Here is a 25417-nt window from a genome sequence, read left to right as displayed (position 1 = left end):
ATGGATTAATATTCTGCGCCATGTAGTCAACGTACAGGGACATGAAACGGATCTGAGAATTGAGCTCGATAAATCTTCCGAAATTTTCAATCATCACCAGGTTCCAGATAGCGCATCGAATAAGCAATCGATATGAGAGTTCCCAAAATCGATTTTTCAGCAGGAGAATGCCCGACAGGACTTCGAGACTCATCGTATGGATCGACTGGATGCACCCTAAGGCGATACGCAAACAAAGATACTGAATTTTTTCGTTTGATGAGTTTGATGAAATGTATGTTCGCAGCGGAGCAAAAGTAGAAGCATCCGTATTCCATTAGGAACCATTCATAAATTACGTAACGCTTTTAAAGGGGGGAGGGGGTTCGACAAGTTGTTACATATTGTGACATAGCGGGGGGGGGGGTTAAGCTAGATCGTTACGTAACATGTTTTCACCGAAGAAAATTTTTTTTTGTTCAAGGAATTTGTTACGTAATAGGGGAGGGGGGGATAAAGAAATTTGTGACAATTTGTTACATGGGGGCAATTTTTGCGTTACGTAATTTATGAATGGTCTCTTACCGGCAAAATCGTTTTTTGATGCAACCTAATTAGATTAGCCGTTTTGGTGTTAACAATAATTGCATATTTTTGGTCTTATTTCTAGCTATGGGAAAGTGATAAAATTACCTTTGTCTGAATTCAATGTTCAATATCTCTTTTGATAGTAGTCCGATTGTAACAATCAATAGCTCGTTCGTAAGCTATACAAAGTGTTAGTATTTGTTGTCAATTTCGACAGTACATTGCAAAAAACTGCACAAAAACATTCTAACATCCATATCTTGGAAACTAAACATTGGAATCAAAAACAAATTGATAGCGTTCTGTCTGGGTGGTAGGACTTCCATTTGCAATAGGTTTGGATAAGATTGGATCAGTCATTGCTGAGAAACACGAGTGAGAGTTTGTCCGTTACATACACACACACACAGAGACATTGTCCCATATCGTCGAACTGAGTCGATTTGGTATATAATACACGGCCCTGCGAGCCACAGAAGATATCTTGAAGGTATGAGCGAATTCTATACATTTCTTTCTCAAGAAACGTAAATAGATAGATATCACTTATCTGTATATTTCCCACGATGCATTATTTCAACTTATGTAGCTGGCTATTGTTCGATCCTCACGATGCTGAGGAATGCAGCCTTAGGTTAGCACCGTGAGGATCGAACGGGGGAGGTCATACACCGCACCGAGATTAAAATGCACCCAAACTGGTTGAGAGTCGAAATTATACTCGACATTCAGCACTTTGCGGTGTCTATCATTTAACACGCTGCAACTTCTGTTGTATAGGAAATCGCAACATCTTTTGTTTAGAACGTCGTCAGTTCTATTGTTAATATTTAGTTTAACAATTAAAATTATTATCATAAAATGATGTTTTATAGTTGTAACGAGTACGATACATTTAGGGTTACCAAATAGTCTAAGAGCAAATTAAGGACATCCCTGTCTAATGTTATGCTAGTGACTAATTTTCCAGCGGTTGAACTGGGATGTTGAATCTCAATCGAGACAAATTAGAATGATGTAGTGCCAATACCAAACGAAGATACCACTTTGGCCAAACCTTATATTGAGCTATCCAACAAGTTTTTGTTACATCTTAGTAATACAAATTTTGGTTGCCATGAGTCGCAGAGAGTATGCATTAACAAAAAAATCGCTGGAAGGAATTGAAATTGATTCTCTTGGAATAAAGTTGATCTGAATAATTTAATACAGGGTGATTCGTCATGATGTTTTTTAATCTAATAAAAAAATTGAAAAATTGAGTAAATCGCGAATTGTTTATTTGTCAATCGAAAGAACATGTTTTGCCATTTATTGTTTGAAAACAATTTCTTTTAAATGTTCACCACGTTGGCGCTTCAGGTAGTCCATTCGACTGGTCCAATTTTTGATGACGGATTCGAGTATTTCAAGTGGTATCTGGCTAATTACTCGAGTAATGTTGGTGAAGCTAGATAGAAATGTGGTGTCTTCGAGAAAGTTGTAGGTTCTATCATTTTAAACATATCTTCTGAAGATGCAAACGTTGTAGGTCCGGTACGTTTTGAGAGAGAAGGTTTTAGTTAAAACATTCACTTACAGATTATGTTTTCAAAAATGCGCGATATTTCAAAACCTGTAAGACCTACAAAGTTGGTGTCTTCAGAAGATATACCTAATATACAACTTTGCTGTGGACATCATCTTTCTATCTCGTTCCATTAAAAAGTTGGTAGCAGCGCCACCCTAGCGACTGAATTCCGAACTAACATGAAATGATCAAATGAAGCGCTAGATGTCACACAACTACTTTGCCAAAGACACCATAACTCTAAAACGAAAGATAAGGAAAGCATGTGTTAATTGGGGGTTAGCCCCTTTTGGACTCTAGGTACCCCCGGGGTTAGCCCCCCCAAATTACGAAAATGCTCGTGAATTAAAAAGTAGTACATGTAATGATCTTATTTTTTCTAAACAACATGGGTCAATGAACTACTAATAAAATAATGTATTTTTACAATAAAAACAATGTTATTATGGAAATGCGGAAATTTTTCCATTTCCTCTAAAAAATGCAAAATTTCCGCATTTAATAGGCTAAACAATTGTATTAGTCTACGTTGAGTACGGTGTTCTCGTTGCTATTGAATTTTATTTAATTCCGACTTCCGGTTCCGGAGTTACGGAGTTACATCGGAATCAGTATGTTATTTAAAAGATGCAAAACTTCATAAAATGTGTTCTAAATTGCTTGGATTTATAGCTTCAGCTGCCCAATCATACCCACATTAACCACTTTGGACACCTTCGGCGGAACCGGAAGCTAGGGTAAAGTGGCAACATTCTTGAATTGAAGTCTAATCTGCTTCCTAAAAATGTCTGACTCGATCGATTTTCTAAAGTGAAAGCCACAACATCCCTATTAAGTGCTATTAAATTCCAGTGGAGTCGGAGTTCTGGTTCCTGTATTACAGGTTGAAGTACCCGGTCCCATGCGAAATTCCTTAATATCTTATTGATGCAAAACTAATTAAGATGAGTTTTAAATTGCTTGAAATATTTGGTCCAGATCACTAATTGCAAACCTGTCTATTTGACCACATTGAAAACCGTTAAGGATTCTGAAAAATCCGAGGAAATGGCCATGTTTCAAACGTAGATTCACACCTGTTTCTCGTATATTGCGGACTCGATTCTCACAATCTCAGTCTTAAATGAAATGTATTAAAGTGTTTGTTTTAAATGGGGGGGTACAGTAGTCATTGTATTAAATAAAGGGTATAGTATTTCCATCCCCTCATACACACACCCCCGCATGCCTACATAAGTTAGCAAGAAAACAACATTGAACTACCGTCAAATGGGATATATGCAACACTTTTCAACGTCAAATCGGTATAACTAAAATTCCAAAACTTTAGAATAGTATTCAATATGTACAAGCGCTAATGGGAGTATGAAGAAAAGTAATATCGTTTCCTCTTTTCTGAAAGGCCAAAAATTATACATGTTGCAAGTAACCACGCATATGATTAACTTCCAACACATGACATAATGACATTTTGTAGTGAGTTGTATTACAAGGTATGATATTTCATTTGGCAGAAATGTTAAGTTTTATTTTTTATGTAAAATCACTTTGAATCAAAAATATATTAAATTTAGAGCTTTAGAGCTTCTTAGAATCATATTTAATAAAGGAAATTGTATATGATAAGCATTAGATTTTTGACATTTTTTTATGAAACAGGTATAAATTTTAAAAAGGGCATAATTGCACAAAATAATTGTTTTTGTTGAAGTAAAATTCCAAATATCTCGACAACTATCGCATTTTGGAAGATTTTTGTTAAATGCAGTTTGATTTGAAATGATACTTAGAATCATATTCTATAATAAAATTACACTTTGGTATGTCAATTAGTATGAAATTTAGCAATATGTATAAAGTTATCATTTGAAAAACTTTTTTACCGATAAATTGTCCATCATGCAATCACATTTAAAATGTTTCTTTTTCCTTTAAATGTTAGTTTAAATGTTAACAATATATAAAAAAAATTAATGAAATGGGTTTTTTGCAATTCAAATTTTTAACATAAATTTTTGTTTTTGTGATAAATGACACAACCTTGTTTCAGTGTAAATATTTTTTGTACAGAAGTAATTATTCCCTGCAACTTGTTCTCAACTTGTTATTGCAACGTTCCAGAGAAAATCATGGAGATTTATAAACCGAACACAACCGCAACGTTTCATTCAAATCGGCGGTCGGCGGGATCCTCATGGAATTCCTCAAAAGTAGAAAAGTCTTATCAGAACGAATAGGGTGTTAAGAAACGGATGTCTTTCGCAAATCTGTTTGCTACGTCAGAATATTAGGTTTGCGTCAACAGCTTCGATTGTGTTCACTTACGTCAACATCGCTCAGAAGAACATCAGGTCAATCAAGTTAAATTTCACAAGTGGTCTGGGTGGCCAATAGAATAAACTTTTCTTGTTATTCTAATGGATAGTAATGAATAATCATTCATTCAAACGTTAATTTCTAAAATATGGGTCAAATCTCTTTAACACCTTCTCATTTGCATAGGAACTCGTTTTGCCAGTGAGGAATCAAAATGAGCCAAAGTTGGACTGATCTATTAGAGATGTAAAAATTTACGGTTATATTATAAGGTACAAATCTCAGTGACGCATCATTTTAGCGTGACGAAGGATTACTAATGGAACATCAAAGACCAGGATTCGAAAGTCTTTTGGTAGTCTGGGTCTGTCGATCGCTGGGATTTCATGCGTTCTAGACAAGAAAAGAAAAACAAACTGATGAGAAGCACGGAACATTTGCCGCTGTTAAGCTGATCAGAAACATCTCATGGATTGCCTAATAGTTTCAATGAATTGGTGGAAGATTAAAAGTTAGCTCAGTCGATTGCAGACAAGTAACGGCGGATGTTGGAAACAGTTTTCATCAGAGGAACGGGAGCGATTCAAAACAGAAATAGACACATTCTTTCGTGACGTTTACAACGATTTGACGAATCTTCATTCGACAAATATGTTATAACTTTATCAAATGAACGCCTACATTAGAACATATTACAGATTCGAAAAGTAGACAAAATTTCACAAAAGATTCAATCAACATAAACTGAATATACTAGAATTTGATGATTAGACTTTTATTGAAATACGTTGAAAGTTCTAATTTGTGACGCGTTGTAACGTCACGTTACATTATCGGTCATAAAACGATCCTCTTCCAGTATATTCAGATTATTTTGATTGAATCTTTCGTGAAATTTTATCTACTTTCTGAATCTGTAATATGTTTTGATGTAGGCGTTCATTTGATAAAGTTAAAACATATTTGTCGAATGAAGATTCGTCAAATCGTTGTAACGTCACGAACGAATGTGTCAATAGAAATGGAAATCTCTTTGCTTGAAAAGTAAAGGTCGAGGAGTCAGTAATATCTATTTACGATTTCATTAAATTGCACATACCTGGTCGTGCAATAGTCGTAGCGCAACTGGGCGGCCGAAGATCCAATATTTAATCGGCCAGCATCGGAAAATAACCACTAGGAGAATGGGATTATCATGTATAATACTTCCAAACTTCAAAAAATAATCAAAAAAAGCGCCAAATAAATTTCTAATTATATTACTCGATTACCAAGATGTGATAACGTTAATGAAAACCTTCATAATATAAACATTACTTTCTCTTTTCCCATTTCAGTCAAAAGAAAAAATGATGAAAGGAGTGCGCAGAGGTTGCGTTCGATTGAAAGGAGCTGTAATTGGAATAGATGATCAGGATGTGAACACTTTTACGATCACCGTAGACCACAAAACCTTTCATTTCCAAGTAATCTGATTGAAATAGTGTGCTATCTAAAAGAATCAATATGAAACCACCAATTTGTTTCCACAGGCACGAGATGCCGACGAGCGAGAAAAATGGGTCCGCCGATTAGAGGATACTATACTGAGGCACGCGAACCGCAGTCGGGCACTGTGGGAGCAACAGTATAATGCCGGAAGTGGTAGCAGTTCGCACGGAACCCCAGGCTCCAGCACAAAGCGAGCAAATAACCTAGTATTGTTCGACGCGAAAGTCAGCGAAGCGGATGCATATCTACAGCTTATGATCGAGCAGACATTGGTATTTATGGACTTGTCACTAAAATAATACCATGTGGTAATTATTGCTTTTGCTTTTTTAGAAAATTAGCAGCAGGATACAGTCGTTAGGTGAAAGCAAAGAAGCAGAAAAGTTGAAAACCATCTTCGAGCATGCAAACGTAAGTTGCAAATACTGTTTTTTTTTTTTTTATTTATTGGACCATTACCATTGTTTTCTGATTTTCAGGAAATGTTAGACCATATCAAGCATTCCATAGTGTTACTTCAGATCACGAAGGTGAGTGACACATGTATTTCGAATCATTACTCCAACAGCAAACTATTCACAATGATTGTGAGCTCATATGAGCTAACAATATTAGTTTTTTTTTTTTTTCAAAAACATCGTTGTTCTTTTTTCAATGATTTATATGTTGTATGGCTTTATTATTTAAGAATTTAATGATCATGCCGATACACATGAAAACTATTTCTGGCAGTGTCATATGGCATCTACCGCAGAAACACGCTATCCAAGGCTGGCCTTTTTTATTTGGTGCTTCGAGTATCATACTACCGGATCTAACCATAGTAATATTAAATTCAGGGTTTATTCTTCCTTTTAACGACATCCGATTAGCTAGAGATTAGTAAGTAGAAAAAGTTGTGAATCCTTTACCGTGAGACATGTTAGTAGACTTGGGCGATTCGTAGTAACCCCTATCAGCAGAAAATATTAGTCCGCAAGATTTAAAGCCGGCTTTTAATGACCATGCCACCTCTACATTTCCGATTAAAAAAAGTGGCAAAATAAAAATTGAAAAAAGTAATTTCAGAGCCTTTGTCGAATTTCTGTCAAAAATCAACATGGTTCTAACCACATCCAATCAGACTCCACATATTTTATATGTTTTGCAAAACACTATCGATCATAGCTTCTAAACAGTTCTTCAATCTTTCAAGCTCGGTGAGAGATTTGCGACTTTTGTAAAAATCGAAAAAATCTGTCCCAAATGGTATAAGCTATCACGCAAAATATAGTTTTACCTTATTAGCTTAGTTAAAAATTATGAAATTAAAGTATTAAGATACGTTTGATTGGGTATAGTTGTTACATTTGTTCCAATCTGATTCTACGTCGACAGCCTGTTTATTAGAAGATTTTTTTACATTCACATTTCAAGTACACCAGAGACAGTGCCACATGGCTAAAAACATTTTTATTTAATGTTACACCGAGCAGTGCGAAAAAGTAGACTGTACACTAGGGTGGGACAAAATGATCGTTTTTTTCAGCACAGCACTTTTTTCCATTTGGGGTCCCAAACCACTGTGAAAAATTTGGGGTCGATTGAATTTGACCCGGCGTAGCGCATTGCGTTTGAAATTTGCATGGAAATTAGTATGGGAAAACCTACTTTTTGCATTTTCGATTTTACAGACTACAATTCTTCCTGCAGTATACCAGTAATTAGATAGAAGTGTAGTCCAGGATATGCTGAACAACTTTGCCGAAGGATGCTTGGTGCTAGAATGTCTCTACAACAAGTTATAGCTGTTCAAAGTTCGATAGATCGAATTAATTGCCAAAAATCTTTTTTTGCCAACACTGCGGGTGTACCAATGATATTTCATATAATATACCAACATATCATCATATACTTTAGATTTACCACATTGGTATGTTTGGATGAATTATTCAAAAGCCTTAGCTCAATTTCATGGGCATAAGTAGTTTAGCAATAGGGCGTAGTGAGGGGAGAGGGGGGAACTCTTTTAAATATGGAAATTTGAACTGAAATAACTGAAATCATATCGAGATGGAATGTTCAGATGAATTATTTTACAACATTTACACAATCCACAAGAGCCATAGTTCAACGGCAATTTTTACTTCAGGTGATCGAACAACATCGAAAAGAGCATCCTATCAAATCATAGTGCGTATTAAACTGAAATATAATCAATGCATTTCTTTAACATATCAACTCGACATCAGTTGATTCAGTCTTCAACTTTACTTCCAATGATATAAAGTCAATGCAGAGGGATACAGTATGTTTCGTTTCATCGTTACTATTATACATAGGACATTGTGCAATTGTTTTAAAATAATTCATTTCAACTCGACAAGATTTCAGTTATTTCAGTTAGAATTGCTATATGTTGAAGCCTCCTCCCCCTCCCACTCCCCTCACTACGCCCTATTGTTAAACTACCTACGCCCATGAAAGTGAGCTAAGGCTTTTGAATAATTTATCCAAACATACCAAAGTGGTAAACCTAAAGTATATGATGTTATTTTGGTATGCTATATGAAATATCATTGGTACTGGTACACCCGAAGTGTTGGCAAAAAAATGATTTTTGGCAATTAATTCGATCCATCGAACTTTAAACAGCTATAACTTGTTGTAGAGACATTCTAGCACCATGCATCCTTCAACACTTTTATCTAATTGTTAGCATACTGCAGCAAGAATTGTAGTCTGTAAAATTGAAAATGCAAAAAAGTAGGTTTTCCCATACTAATTTCCATACAAATTTCAAACGCAATGCGCTACGCCGGGTCAAATCCAATCGACCTTAAATTTTGTACAATTGTTTGGGACCCCAAATGGAACCAAAAACGTGCTGTGCTCGGTTGATTAGGTTATGATTACGTTTTTCCATATAACAATGCCCCACCCTACTGTACACTACCCAAGCAACCAAAAGTTCGTATAAGGGAGCTGCATAAGCTCCTCGTTTTAAGTAATTTTTCAGTACGTTTTGTGTTCTAATAGCGGCTTAAGCAGCTTTCAAGTTCCATTAAAGCTTAAGCAGCTTGAAAGTTCGCTAAGAACTTTATGTGAACTTTAAAGTGTGCTTTTTAAGTATTATCCGAAATTCTGGTTGGTACCCAGTACATCGGCGAAGTCGGTGCTACACTCATTCCAACTTGGGTGTAATCAGTCTCTCTTTTTTGCACTACATCGTTGTAGCGCCAAGAAAAGACAATAACGCTATGAGTGTAGCACGGAGTTCACCGGTGTAGTGTACTATGAAACACGAAAGATCCATGAAAAAAAAGCATTTCCGCTAACTTACCCCTATCTAGCCCCGGTTTCACCTACTAAGTATCAAAATACTATTCGCATGTTGGATTACCGAAATGTGACAAGAATACATGAGAACCAGTGATATAAAAATTAGATATGAACAAATTGTCACTTCTGAATAAGTTCATTTTTTACATTTTTCAAGGGCTACTTAGTCCTTAAGCAGAGTTTACAATTTTCGCATTCGTGAACAGAATAAGACGATATTTCACCTACTTCGAATAGTAACAAAAAAAGCAAACATACGATGTAACATTGTTTGCTCTCCAACTTTTCTCGACAAGACAGCATTGGTTCTTATCTTTTCGCGGTATAATATGAGATGATATTTTTGCGCCTAATGTAAATCTGCCGAATAACTAATGGTTTCGCAAAAATTCTCAAAAATGAGTAGATACAGATCCTTAGAATGAATATGCTGCAATAATGTGTGGAAATAAATTCTATAATGTAATATATTAATGGTTTTTCTTGAACTTAATTTATCACGAGGTTCGAAGCTGCAAAATTATCACGCTTCCATACTACATTGTCAGCAAATTCTCGCAATTTCTTGAAAGGTGAAAAGTTGGGTCCATGCCTACTAAGGATGAGAAAGCTGTGCGATAAACTGTTTGTCGTGAAAATGAGCGAATATTTAACCTCTGCCCTTATGAAATCAATAAAAAACACATGGGATCGAAATCATTTTAAAAAAATCGCAGTTAAATTAGCAAAACACGCAGTAGGGGAATGTTGGTCAATTCGAACCGTTAACTAATTCGAACCCTCAGCTGTTTCTCAGCTATTGTGATAATACTATGAAAAGCGTATATGTCCAAGAAGGCTGTCATGTAGCTTTGTTATATACCTCACAAAATTTGACGGTTCTAAGTTTCCGCGTGCGTGCTCAGAGACACATACTACTACGGAGTGCAATTTCGAATTTAATGCGAAATAGCTAGATTTGTTTTGAAACAATTAAATGAAATGCATTTTCGTTTCATCTAATATATTGCATAGAAATTACAGAATATGCTTTAATCCAATTTGGACACTTGGCCATAAATACAATCTGACACTAGATCGCGAAAACTGCTTGAGGGGAAAGTGTGCGTAGTCGATCATGCTTTCAAGAAAACATAATTTTTTGCATATTTATTGATAAATTTCGATGTTATTGCTCATAACCCCCTTTAAAGCTGATTTGGGCCAGCTCCTACTTTTCGTTGTATATTTACTAGAAAGTTCACATATCAAAGAGAACTTTTCATTTCACAATTTCAAATTATGTATCAAAAGAATAAGAATAACTTCGAATTCACTTCTGTTACAAAAAATCGGTAAGAAATGGGTAGTCCGAATTGGACTACCCAAAATACGGACCTTTGATATACTTTTACACCGAACCGTTTATACACAATACGGCAATTGATCGAAAAAGTCGGATTAGAAATGTGCACATATATCGAGATTTCAAGAAATCTATCACAACTCAATACCTCATACGATCTTTCGTAATGCTGCAGAAATGATTTTCTATCGGCGTCAATTTCAATTAAAACATGACTACAGTATTTCATTTTGTAATGCACAAGTCCCCTATCTTTGCCATGACGGATGGTTACTGGAACTTTTTGTTTACAAAAGGCTTTGTGCAAGTTTTTTGATCGATAGGTCGTTAAATTCACACAGGGTTCAAGGCTTGACCGAAAACAAGGTCTTTCGATATTCTCAAAATGCAGACCGCAGGCCAAGAAGTACTAGAAACAGCTGATCTTACCAATACACCACATTCGAAGTGCACATAAAAGCTTCTCGTGCCGTGCAATGGAATCGTTCCACAATACCATTTGCTTGTGGGTGATATGGGGTGGTGTGAAAATACTGCCTCCCAAGAAGCTTTGTGAGTTCCGTAAACATATCTGACTTGAGCTGCCGTCATTGGTCTGTTGTTATTTCTTCCAAAAGGACCAAAGGAGTGAGATTAACCTTCTTAGCCAAGTCACTCCCAACGATTTAACCCCTCTAATCTGAAACGGTCGGTACGGTTGTCCTCGTTTCATCCGCATTCAAGTTTCAAAACAATTCGTTGGTTAAATTGTTCATTAAATGAATAATTCAATTGCCGGATAATATTGAAACATCTTCAAACCCAACTCTGTACAGTAGGCCTGGCCGTTTTAATATTTGCGACATATTATAATATGCTTCAAATATTAATGTAGACAAGAAAAACACTAAAGTATAACTGCAGTGTTTTCCAAGATGCTTTTCAATACTGGCTGTTTAAATAGAATAGAATTGCAGTAATTTGAACCAAAATCTATATTAACAGGAAAGGGTCCATTTTTTCCTAGGCAAAATAGCGTTTCGTGACAAAAGTTAGTATTTTTTCCAAAAATTAAAAAAAATCTATCCAAAAAATTTTTTTGGGCAAGACTCGCCAAAAGATGTATAAGGGGATGGTGTCCACTAGGAAGTTGATATCACTATTATCTTACTCCAGACAGACCTTATCTAGAAACCGTGTGGCATCCGGCTGCAGAAGCCAATCATTTATCCACTGGCATCCTGCCCCCCATGTTTTAAGAAGTGACAAAAACAGAACTCTTCTTCATTCTAAATTAGTAAATTACTTCTTCTTCTTATCTATTCGTAATAAACCAGCAACCTTCTCTTGCGAGTAGATAGAATGATAATATAGTACGCGCGCATGAAAAAGCTATGTCCGCCTTACAAAGTAAGGTTTTCAGTGCAATTAATGTTTATATTAGGCCGTTCAAAAATATTTCATATTATCATAGCGATAACAATCGATAGTTTTTAGATGTAGCCCCAGTTTATTTACGTCTCTTAATTGATCGGTGTTAAGTCAGACCGGACTAAGTGACAATGTTTTAATTTCGAGAATATCGCGTTTAAAGTTTGAATCGCAGCATCCTTTACGTTATAATTGCAAATTATTTTTTGACATAATTCTTACTTATTTTTACGAATTTCCAATCTGGCAAAAGTCGAATGTTGCTGAAAAAATTCTTTATTCAGTTGTATCATTTACTCATTTAACAATGTTTTACGACTTAGTCCGGTCTGACTTAACATCGACCAATTCTTTTGCATAATGTTTCTAGACATTTTCTCGCTATTCAACAGAACAAATTCTTGGCCAAAAACCAAAATATTTTTTTTTTTCGATTTTTTTGTTTCGTTATATTTTTTTACATACCTAAGCACCTACTGTATAAAGTGGCAAAATTAGGAGTATATCAAAAATTGTTAAAGAATTTTTGCATGTATGCCCAATGATGATATTTTAAGGGATATTTTAATCGTTTTCGTTATATATTCAGCAAAATCGCTTTCTAGTGATCATCTGTATTAAATAAGACAATATTATTACAAAGGTAGTTCAACACAACCTTTTGTTTAACTTCAGCTTAAAACTAACTAAAAAAAGTAGACTTGCTGTGTATTGCACCAACTTTAAAAAATACCCTTTTCAAACATATTATTCCAAATTTGAATGGTACAAAAGTTTACGGCATTATGCGGCTAGATCCGACAAAGTTGCTGAAGCAGTATTACAAAACAAGATTTCAGTTATACAAAAAATATTCGAACTCTTCCGATCTTGTCCGATCCACCAATCCCAAGCGATTTGAAAATATTGAAATTTTTACTAATTTGAGGTACACCGAAATGCTGTAGGGCCAAATGTTATGTTTGCCAAAATGTATCTCTATGAAAATATGCACAGGCGTCCCTTTTCTTCTCCCTTTCCCACTGATCAAATGTTTATGCAACTGGAAAAACAAATGTATTCACAAAGATCACCTAGAAATTACTAGTATTCGAAAGGATATAGAAAATTGGCCTCTGCACTGGTAGGTGGGTAGATGCCAAATTGTTCCAAAAACTAGTAATTGTCTATTTTTAGTTCATATTAAGGCATAATAACAACAATTACAGCAGCAAATAATTTTGGCCAGGATTCGACCCCAATTACTCCTCTGTGCGTCGCCAGTATTGACCAATAAACAACTAGGGATTACCAGAAGATGTACATTGTAAGATGATTTGTTACTGAGTCAAACAACGTCAAGTGGGCCTCGAAATTTCCACAAAATCACCGATTTGCATAAAACATATTTTTTTGTATAGGGTACAGGGAGTGTGACTTTTCGCATAAATATTTTTTCAATGTTGCTTTTTTTTGTTTTAATTATGGGCTTTTAAACTTTTGAAAACAATAAAAATGTATTTTTTTCAATTTCTTATACATATCTCAAAAACTACTCCAAATAATTAAATGAAATTTTGCACACTTATAGAATGATATTTACACTATCATATAAATATATATTTCCGGAATATTTGTTTTAATATCAGTATTTGACATACATTTTCAATAAACTATTTAAAATATTTTCATGTTCTCGGTGCTACAAAAAATCAAAAAATATGTCAAATGATGTGGAAAACGTTCACCTTCAACAATATGTGAAGACTTTTTTGTCCTTTTGTTCCTATCCAGAGATATGAAGTTTTTTGTCACGCACAGCGCTTTTCCAACTAATCGTTAATAATAGGGTTTGCTCTGATCCAACGGGTGGCGTAACTAGACCAAGTTCGTGGCCAACATTATTTTACACGTTTTTAAGCCTTAGTATACATTAATGGGAGATAAAAAAGATGGGTGGGTAATGTCTGCGACATAACCGGAGAGATGTAGAATACATAAGGAACACGTTCTTCAAATATGTTGATATTCATTGGAATTTTCGGACAAAAGGTGATTTGGGCGAGGAATATTTCAAATTATTCTTTACAAAAATGATGGTGGTCCTGACAAGGACCGTTTTTGTTGGCGTTGTTGGCCTTGGTGGGGAGATGCGCTGGCTTCGATTTTCGTTGGATGCTTCTGACTTCTTACTATTTCCGGGCTTAGCTGTTGTCCAGGAGGTGATTCTGACATGATTGGTGTAGGTGTAGGTCGTCAACCGGTTATAATTTTTCAAGCGTTGTTTACATTTGAAATTAAACCACTGGATCAATTAAAAAAAGTATTGGTCTGTGATATGAAAAGTACGAAATATATCTTCGGGTTTCTGCATTGACGTTTTTGACAAATACAAGATCAATGCATGTGCCTGCAAGTGTAGTTGCTTGTGATGGATCAGAGATCAAACGAAGCTTGAAACATTCATTCATAAAATAAACAAATTTCAAATTCTCTTGTTTTGAAACATCTATGTTGAAGTCGCCTGAAACGACCATTGGAACATTCTGATTTCTAGACTAAATATTCTACATTAAAAGATGGGTGGGTAATGTCTGCGACATAACTGGAGTGTCGTAACTACACTTGTGACGTTAATCCAAATCTAATGATATGCAACGAAATTACGTTTGCATGTGAAATTTTCAAATGATTCGTTATAATTATGGTTAAAAATTCTAATTGGGAATTCTTTTCCATCACCAACTATTTTTCTTTTTTTCGAATCTACAGCATTCTTTGAAAATATTGTTGAAATGTTATTGATGAAAAACTGAAAATGCGTTTGGCAACACTGCTCACTAAATGGATGGTGGGAAGACGCACATTCGTTTTGATTATGCTAGTATTAGTAGCAGGAAAGAATGAAAAGGAACATAGCCCGAAAACGAGCAAGCGAGAGAGCGATAGTAATTCGTATTCGCTCTACTAAACTAAAAAAAGATGGGTGGGTAATGTCTGTGACATAACCGGAGCATCGTGACTTCACTTCGAGACGTTAATTTAAATCTAATGATTTATGCAGTTAATCAAAGGAGGCTGCCAAAAAGTTCGAATAAAAGCACGCGACTAGTGTACTTTGCACGTTCTATATTTTATCAACACTAGAGAGAATCGAAAAAATAATTCAAAGTGTAATAGCAACATGCAATTGTGGCAACACTGGCCATGGGATGGTGGGGAACACGCACATTCGTTTAATTTATGATGTATTAGCAGCAGAAAGGAATGGAAAAGCAGTGCGCGAAAACGAGCGAGGATAATTTAAATTCTCTTTCTATCCACATATCGTATTTCTAACCTACTTGCTGAAAATTGTTAAACACCTCAAATGGATATTTCAGTTTAACTCTTATTAGAACACAATTAATTGGTCCTGAAAAGAACCGTTTATTGTTTTATTGCGGGAGCATAATTCAGACGCACTCCCCGCGACACGGTGAGCCAGTTTAATATATTTGGCCTGAAAGTTATGCGTTTGGTGCAGTATTTTGCATTCTCGAACAAACCAGGCGCACTATTTTGCATTCTCGAACCAGTAGGCATCGTTGGCTTCTCGGGGCATCATTACGACTGAGGTTTGTAAGCGTAGCTCGACTTTGCAGTCCTGTACAATCTCACGAACCAGACGCTGGAACGATAGCCTACAGATTAGTTGCCCTTTAGTTGGGGCGAAATTCTTGCAGGGCGACAGTTCCGATGAGTCACCAGTAGCTGGGGCACTGTTTCCGTCCATCGCCATTGCCAACTGCTTTCCTTCGGTGGACTGGCTGCTTGCTAGTGCTTGAACGAATACGAATGATGAGAAAAACCGACTGACCAATATTCATATATAAACACACGAGAAAGCACTACTATCGCTCTCTCGCTCGTTTTCGTTCCATTCCTGCGCCTTTCCTTTCCGTTCGGCTACCAATACTAGCATAACCAAAACGAATATTCTGTCTTTCCATCGCCTTCAATGTAGTGGCCAGTGCTAGCAAACTTGCATGTTCAGTTTTTCAATAACAACATTCAAACAATATTTTCAAAGAATGTTACAGATTTGAAAAGAAGGAAGGAAAATATTTTCACAAATTTAAATTCTTTTGTGTTATTTGTTAGCGCTGATAAAGGCTATTTAGTTTGCTACTAGCAAGGAGCTGCACAAACAAATCGATTTATGCAGTTAATCAACGGAGGCTGCCAAAAAGTTCGAATAAAAGCATGCGACTAGTGTACTTTGCACGTTCTATATTTTATCAATACTAGAGAGGATCGATAAAATAATTCAAAGTGTAATAGCAACATGCAATTGTGGCAACACTGGCCATGAGATGGTGGGGGAACATGCACATTCGTTTAAGTTATGATGGTATTAGCAGCAGAAAGGAATGGAAAAGCAGTGCACGAAAACGAGCGAGAGAGGATAATTTAAATTCTCTTTCTTTCGTTCCACACATCGTATTTCTTATATAGACGCTGGAACGATAGCCTACAGATTAGTTGCCCTTTAGTTGGGGCGAAATTCTTGCAGGGCGACAGTTCCGATGAGTCACCAGTAGCTGGGGCACTTTTTCGGACCGTCGTCATTGCCAACTGCTTTACTTCGGTGGACTGGCTGCTTGCTAGTACTTGAACGAATACGAATGAGAAAAACCGACCGACAGATATTTATATAATCGCGCTAATATGCACTACTATCGCTTTCTCGCTCGTTCTCGTGCCGTGCGTGAGCCTTTCCTTTCCGTCCGGCTTCTAATGGCCTAACCAAAGGAGTATGCCGTCTTTCCCCCACTAACTGCTCTCGTCAAGCAACCAAATACGAATAATCATAAAACAAACATGTAGTGGACCTATATATAAACTTTTCATTATTTTATTGTTCGGTTGGTCCACCATTTTGACGGCTCTGTGCGGGATGGGCTGAAAATTTTCACTTTTCCGAGTCGTTTTCGAAAGATTTTTCAAAACACAATTTTTTGTTATTAGTGCATGTTATACATACTTAAAATTTTAATACAGCATAGAGGAACATATTTTCAACAAATTGGCCTAAAAATCAAATCATTCTGTTAAGTATGATAAAAGTTATTAACGTTCAAAATCTGACGCGGTGCCGCAGCCGATATTTTGAAACGGGACCCCTATATTGAAAGCTTAAATGTATTCTACATTAAAAATAAGTTATTTTGGTGTTAGACAAGCAATGCTAGCATAGCATAGCATAGCACTAACACCAGCACAAATCGTAGACGGAGTTGCAGAATTGAGCATATCCATTGTCATATCAGAATTCGCCACGATCTACAATGACGTAGACCCGCTCAACTTCACACACCTGGCCACGTCTTCACAAGCGTTTTTATTTTATAGTAGTCCTATTATCTACTTACGGAAAACGCTCGGAACCGAAACGGTTTTCATAGACGACGGAGAAATCAAAAGGCGAAAAACATGTGAAATAGGGATTATATAATTCTGCATAGTAGTGTTATTTAAAAATAAAACGCAACGAAAATATTAGAAACGATCTCACCGGCATCCAAAATGTGAAATTCGTCCCTGCTTAAAAGCTTTTGATGGATAGGGATGAACGTTGTCGAGTCTTCATGAACTCCGGTCGCTTGAGATAATACTTGCTGTATGTAAGATGAGAGGATCCTATCCACAAATGATGACTGCACTTAGGTAACATTCGGAAATACGGTAAGATGTAAACATTAATAAATAAGTAATGAGATATTGTTATACATGTAATCCGTTGTCACAAGCGAATAATTATGTACAATAGGAACAATACCACCGGAATATGTGTTGCTTTCTGTTAATTCATCCATTCAGTCGGCAGCAGCTCGGTGTAAATAGCCAAAAAATCAATTATGTTAACCCCTGTCCTAAATATCAGGTGTGTTGGTAGATGACGCATGATGCCAAAAGTGATACTCATCATTACCCCGCAAAAAATGCCTCCATAACTATAATTCCTCATAATCTTCTCACAACTTTTGGAACGGGTGTCGCTCGTTGAACACTCTTTAGACTTTAATCATTTATAAGCGAGTGTCGCTCAATAAACTACACAGCAATTAGATGAATTAAGTATAGAAATCTTATCCTATCAATTTTGGAAAAATTCAGCACACAGCCTCGATACGCACACAAAACAAAACAAGAAAATATCACTCTCCCGGATGATCGAGAGAAATACAGCAAACATTTCAGCAACCTTGGAGCTAGATTCCCGCAGTAATCATGTTGTAGCACTACCAATTTTAAGTCGAAAAATCCTTCAACTGCCCAGAATGATGCATCATCGCGAAAGTGTACTAATCATTGCAACCGCAACAGGATCAATCAATCGACAAGATGATGGCGATGATGGTGGGTGGGTTTTCTTCGACATTGCGTCATTAACCGCGAATTTTCGAAGCTAACAATGGTCGGTGACACGTTTCGGATGGAGCTGAAACATCGCAGTAAATTGTTACAGCATTCGACAATACCTTCTCGTAAATTTTATTACCTTCTTTATATAGTAAAACGGTCAATTTTAAGAAAAAAAAAAACCTGTTCTAATCCACCTAGTGGTGCAATAATGCCTTTATCATTTGTCCAAACTACGATTCCATGGCTTGTTATGTTCAATACAATGATGGAAATGTATATTACATATTCAGTACGATTTGCACATGCATACAATAGATTGACAGCCAAGATCTGGAGATATTATGTGTCGACACGTAAAACCAGTGGCGGACAGAGGAGGAAGATCCAGGGGGTCCGGACCCTGCCGAAAATTTTCAACTTGTTAAGAAATTTTAAACTAGTTTTAATTTTAAAGTAGCAACCCCTCATTGCATACTTCTACCTAAGCCTTTATAGGTCAAAAAATAGAAATTAGGTTGACGATTTTTAGAGTGACACTTAAAACCAGTGGCGGACAGAGGAGGAAGATCCAGGGGGTCCGGACCCTGCCGAAAATTTTCAACTTGTTAAGAAATTTTAAACTAGTTTTAATTTTAAAGTAGCAACCCCTCATTGCATACTCCTACCTAAGCCTTTATAGGTCAAAAATAGAAATTAGGTTGACGATTTTTAGAGTGACACTTAAAACCAATGGCGGACAGAGGAGGAAGATCCAGGGGGTCCGGACCCTGCCGAAAATTTTCAACTTGTTAAGAAATTTTAAACTAGTTTTAATTTTAAAGTAGCAACCCCTCATTGCATACTTCTACCTAAGCCTTTATAGGTCAAAAAATAGAAATTAGGTTGACGATTTTTAGAGTGATTGCATATCCTTTCTATATGAGAAAGGCAAAAATGTGCCAAAGTCCAAAAAAAATCATTTGGCATCAAAAATGCAAATTCGATTTTGAAAACTTCCCTTACACTCCCCTTTGAGAATTTTTCATTTCAGTTTATATGGGAATTTGCTGTGTGGTCGCACTCTTCAACCCGTAACTCCCGAACCAGAAGTCCAGTCAATAAAAAATTCAATAGCAGCCGATGGGAAGGTTGTACCTTTCATTTGAGGCTAAGTTTGTGCAAGTCGGTCCAGCCATCTCTGAGAAACAGAGATGACATTTTTTTTCCACATACACACATACACACAGACATTTTCCGATCTCGACGAACTGAGTCAAATGGCATATGATACTCGGGATTAGGTTGACGATTTTTAAAGTGATTGCATAACCTTTCTATATGGGAAAGCCAAAAAGGTGGTAAACAAAATTCCATACCATCATTAACCGGATATTTGAATGTCATATTCATGAAACCGAAAATGACCTTGCTGTTTAATAAATGTTGCGACAAAAATCGATTTTCAAGCTTACAACGCATATGACACGAACGAACGACGATTCGTTTACGTTAAGAATGAAATCTCTGTACGTGACGATTCGTGTTATTTATATTTTACATTCTTCAATAAGGTGGTCGTGCTTGCAATGATAGGTAGGGGAAGATGGGGTAAAACGCACCCCCTAAGAAAAGATGATCATAACTCAACTATAGAACACCTATTGTGAGAATTTAATTAATTATATAGTTTTGCCAACATTTTCCTCTGTAATCACAATCATAACGCTTTGCAAAATATTCAAAAACATGAAAATAATTCAATTCTTCAAAATCATTAAAAATTACCTTTTGAAAAATAAGCGTGGCAAAACGTACCTGAACGGGGGCAACATGCACCACAACAACGGGGCATAATGCACTATAACAACGGGGCAGAATGCACCGCAACAACGGGGCATAATGCTCGGCGAACAAGCAAGTAGTGTTGTTTTCTGACGGGATTTAACAAAAGTGTGCGATTAAATAGCCTAAGGGTATGCAATTAGTAGGTTTTCAGAATGATGTTTCTGTTTTCGATCAAAAAACCAGCAAAATCAAAGAAGAGGGCATTTTGCCCCCGATGAAGCAGAGATATAAATTTAGCAAAAAGTGAATTATGTGGTAGATTTTCATATATAGTGCAACAGAATAATGAGCTACGGTATAAATAGAACTGGAATGCACTGATATAATAGTAAAACAGCATTTATAAAAGCCGAAAATTTTTGTTGCACGAGCCACAATTATTACATGAGAAGAGTACGTTATTGTTTTTTGTTTATTTCTCGAGCTGCTATTGATGTACGGTTATCAAACTTTGACAGTGTATGTTTATTATGACGGACTTCCCACTGGTGTTACACTTTTCTAGAAATTTTCAGCAGTTTTCGATATAAGCAAGGGGTGCATTTTGCCCCGGGGGTGCGTTTTACCCCATCTTCCCCTACATTGGTTACAACAAATCATGTAGGTTCACAGAAAAATTCTAATTTTGAATAAAGTTGATTAAATACCCGATCAGAAGCCCATCACAAAAATATTTCAAAATTGTATCTCGCTTTGTTACTTGTTATAGCACCACACTACGCTAAAAATATGAGTATGCAACCCGGCTTTTCCCAAAGACAAATAATTGGATTAACCTGTGTTTACGAGCGATATATATATATATATATATATATATATATATATATATATATATATATATATATATATATATATATATATATATATATATATATATATATATATATATATATATATATATATATATATATATATATATATATATATATATATATATATATATATATATATATATATATATATATATATATATATATATATATATATATATATATATATATATATATATATATATATATATATATATATATATATATATATATATATATATATATATATATATATATATATATATATATATATATATATATATATATATATATATATATATATATATATATATATATATATATATATATATATATATATATATATATATATATATATATATATATATATATATATATATATATATATATATATATATATATATATATATATATATATATATATATATATATATATATATATAAAGAGGAAAAAAAGAGCACTAATTCGTTAAAATTTTCGTTTCTATCCCAAAATTACATCAATACAAATTAATTCGTTCACGGAATCATACTTAGATACATATCGCCCGTTTAAATAATTAAATAAATAGTCTCATAATCCTATATGTCGCGGTGTTAGGTCCATTAGTTTGTGGATATACCTTATTAAGAACATATACCTGACGCAAATGTTCATCTAATGACATTCCGATACTTTTTAACTATGGATCCGCCATCGTGTGCGATATATTACCCGCTATTGTAGCGGAGAGATACCGCACGACGACGTTTCCTTCTGAAATTATAGATGACCGTGTTGTTGTTGTTGTTGTTGTTTATTAATGACACTTTACACCAGAAGGGTGCATTCGTGTCGGAAAGTTAGTTTCAATTTCGCTTTCACAAACATTAATTTACAATACAGATTTTTCAAATTTGTTTATACAGATTTGTTTTTTGTTTGTTTGAGGAAGTTTAGCAATTTCTCTTCGTTGTCTCTGTTGTTGCATAAAGTCACTCGTAGACTCGTCGATTCAATATCGTTCTTCTTCCTGGCTTCGTCGTACCTCCTACAGTGGAGGATCACATGACGGACGTCAGTAGTTACCCCGCAGCTGTCGCAAACCGGTGGGGATTCTTTTTTCAGCAGGAATTCGTGCGTCAATCGGGTGTGCCCTATTCGCAATCGCGTTAGCACTCGTTGGTCGGCCGAATTCTCGCGGTCAGTCCACTTTGTTGTGTTGAATTTTACTTCGCGTAGTTTCACCTCGGTGGACGCTGACCACCGCTGGTACCATCGATTTCGGATAGTTGTTTTGATTTGACTAACGGCATCTGCTCCGGGAACGGATATATCCAATGGGGGAACGCCCCTGGCTTCTCCTGCAAGTCGGTCTGCTTCTTCGTTACCGCGGATGCCAGTGTGACCTGGGATCCAGCAAAGATTGATTGGACGGTTCCGAAGCATGTTTTCAATCTGTTGGATCCACGGGTGCTGGGATGTGCCGGCTTCGATTGCTGATAAACAGCTAGCCGAATCTGACATGATCAGCAAATCGCTAGACGTGTGGTATGCTGTTAGCGCTGTTTTTATTGCAAATGCCTCGGCTGAGAAGACGCTGCATTGCTGTGGAAGACCTAGCGACTGTTGATAGTGTTCTCCGAAAACTCCCGCGCCGACAGCGATATCGTCTTTCGACCCATCTGTGTAGACGACTGTTGATCGGCTGAAACGTTCTGTCAGTAGCTCCTGGACGACTGGACGGACAGTATCCGAAGGATCTCCGGCTTTTACGCGTTTCTTGATGTCCCACACGATCTGTGGTCTGGCTTCGTACCACTTTCGAGTAGTTAGCCGCGTGCGGGAGCAGATATTTGGAAGAGGCGTTCCAACTATCTCCATCAAACGACTGGAAGCTCTATGTACCAAGGGAAGAGCAGCATTTTCCCCACTATTCTCTAACATACGGATAGCCAATCGTGCGATGGTTTGGAGGACAAGCAGATCGAACGGCAAAGTACCTGCTTCAGCCATAATGGCTAGAATTGGACTCGTGACGTATGCACCAGATGCAAACCTTACCATCCTGTTGTATGTAGGTGCGAGTGTTTGGACGACGGCATCTCCTCCGCTGCTTACGAGCCCCATACCATATAGTAATCGAGAGGTGACAATTGCTGACCCGATTTGAAGTAAAGAAGCGCGTTGACCTCGGGGTAGCTTGGCGCCAATCATCTTCAAGATACGCAGCCTGGATTCGCACGTTTTCTTCGCCATTTTGCAATGCGCTTTAAAGTTGAGCGATCGGTCGAGAGTAACACCGAGGGTTCTCAGCAGCGTTTGTGTTGGAACGGCTACACCATCTACCTTTATCGCCTGTATGGGTTCACGGCGTACGTTAGGGCTGCAATAGAAGATGCTGGATTTCGTTGCAGATATCGTAAATCCAACACTTCTCGACCATTTATCGACGGCTTTCACTGCGGCCTGAAGTTTTCGGTTGAGCGACTGGTCTTTCTTCCCCCATACAAGGAGCAGGATATCGTCGGCGTACAGCAACACTTGTACGGAATTCGGAACGACACGGAAGATGGGTTGGATAGCCACGAGAAATAGTGTAACAGAGAGCACTGAGCCCTGTGGTACACCGTTTTCCAGCGGATGTGCTGGCGACAAATGCCCCTCTACGTTGACCTGGAACGTTCTCTCTGCCAGAAAGCTGTTGACAATGTTTATCATCCTTCCGCGTATTTGCCATTTCTGCAGTGTTCGTAGGATGCCATATCTCCAAGTGGTGTCGTACGCCTTGGCCAAGTCTAGCGACGCTATCAGACAGTGCTCGTCACGGTCGGGTAATGACTTCTCCAGCTCCGCAAAGTATGTGTCAGTACCCCGACCAGATCTGAAGGCATGTTGTCGTTTGTCGAGACGCCCGTTCGACTCTAGTTCGGTGGTTAACCGTCGGTTGACAATTCGCTCGAACACCTTCGCCATGCAACTAGTTAACGTGATTGGACGGAATGCAGCTGGACCCGCGTCATCCGAGCTTGGCTTTGGAATTGGAACGATGATTCCGGTTCGCCAACAGGGTGGGAATACGCCACTGCGCCATATTCTGTTGAAAAGTTCCAACATGGCAGTTTTCACAGACAATGGCAGTCGCTGAAGCATTGGATAGCCGATGCAGTCCGGTCCTGAAGAGCCACTTCTTCCTCTGTCGAGTGCCCACAGCAATTCATTCAGGGTGAAGTCCGAATTGTAGATATCATCGCTATCTGGCGAGAAGTTTATGCGGTTTCGTTCGGCCTTTTCTTTCTCCCTCTGGAACAACGACGAATAGCTGGAGGTTGCGGATCTTTCGCTGTAGTGTTGCGCCAGTTCTTCAGCTATTTCTTCTGGCTTATCCGTGTAACCATTGGACCGCTTGATGACAGTTGGGCGGTGTTGGCGTTTCCCTCTCAACGTGTTCACTGTCTGCCACATCTCCGACGTAGTTGAACTTGGAGATATCTTCGCGACGAAGTCTTCCCATGATTTTTTCTTGGCGTCATGGATAGACTTTCTTGCTGCTGCCCGTGATTCCTGGAAGCTTTTCAGTGCATCCACTTTTCGTGGGTCCTCTGCTGGTATACGCTTCAGTGCTCTAAGTGCTTTTCTCCGATTTTTGATAGCTGCTTTCACCTCCGGACACCACCACGGAACCGCTTTGGGACCGACTCTGCCGGTAGTGCGAGGTATCGCGGTGTTTGCTGCTCTAATCAACCGGTCAACGAAACAGTCGATTGATATTTCGACGCCCGGTCGAATAGCGTTGGCGGTCAATCGCTCGTAGGTTGTCCAATCTGCTTGGTCGTAAATCCATTTCTGTCTTTTCGTTGGGATAGTCGACAGTCCGGGAATGGAAACGAGAATGGGAAAGTGATCACTGCTGTGGGTGTCCGGAAGTGTTCGCCAAACAAATTTCGAAGCCACCGATTCGGAGCAGATCGAGAGGTCAATAGCCAAAGTGATACCGGTAGCTGGGTCAATCCGAGTGTGCGAGCCGTCGTTGAGGATGAGTAATCGTTCCGATAGCGTTTTTTCGGCGATGAAGTGGCCTAGTGCGGTAGATTTCGTAGAACCCCAGCAAATATGGTGCGCGTTAAAGTCGCCTAGTACCAGCACTGGACGTGGAAGCTTTTCGAGGAAGTCACCCAGCTGTTCTTGGCACTGTTGAGTATTGGGAGGGACGTAGATCGACACCACCGTCATTTGCTGTGGCAGTTGGATCCGAACTGCGATAGCTTGTATACTGTCGTCGATATCAATTCGTTCGAATGGAACACCATCCCGAATGGCAAGACCTACTCCTTGTTGCCAGTATCGACAACTCCCAGTTTTCAGCAAAAGAGTGTAGTTGTTGCCGATGAAATCTG

The 25417-nt window shown here is 37.5% G+C and overlaps 2 protein-coding genes across 6 annotated transcripts in view; one reads left to right on the top strand and one right to left on the bottom strand.

Annotated features, from left to right (window-relative positions):
• LOC131691069 (oxysterol-binding protein-related protein 9) overlaps positions 1-25417 on the top strand; it is a 241645-nt gene that overhangs the window by 126335 nt on the left and 89893 nt on the right. For both annotated transcript variants that reach the window (XM_058977234.1, XM_058977233.1), the window contains exons 2-5: positions 5791-5919; positions 5986-6216; positions 6278-6355; positions 6424-6474. In XM_058977234.1, the coding sequence (XP_058833217.1) occupies positions 5791-5919; positions 5986-6216; positions 6278-6355; positions 6424-6474 (489 nt within the window). The remainder of the gene's footprint in view (positions 1-5790; positions 5920-5985; positions 6217-6277; positions 6356-6423; positions 6475-25417) is intronic.
• LOC131691074 (elongation of very long chain fatty acids protein 7-like) overlaps positions 1-25417 on the bottom strand; it is an 83618-nt gene that overhangs the window by 2104 nt on the left and 56097 nt on the right. The window contains exon 1 of one of the 4 annotated variants that reach the window (XM_058977243.1): positions 673-2601. The exons of the other annotated variants lie outside the window; for them this stretch is intronic. The gene's annotated coding sequence lies outside the window, so the exon portion shown is untranslated. Of the gene's footprint in view, positions 1-672; positions 2602-25417 lie in introns of those variants that run through there. 4 annotated transcript variants of the gene reach the window in all.

Source organism: Topomyia yanbarensis, chromosome 3 (genome assembly GCF_030247195.1).
Source record: "Topomyia yanbarensis strain Yona2022 chromosome 3, ASM3024719v1, whole genome shotgun sequence".
Classification (NCBI taxonomy): domain Eukaryota; kingdom Metazoa; phylum Arthropoda; class Insecta; order Diptera; family Culicidae; genus Topomyia; species Topomyia yanbarensis.
The sequence above is the reverse complement of the archived record's forward strand: the minus strand, read 5'-3'. Positions and strand labels throughout refer to the sequence as shown.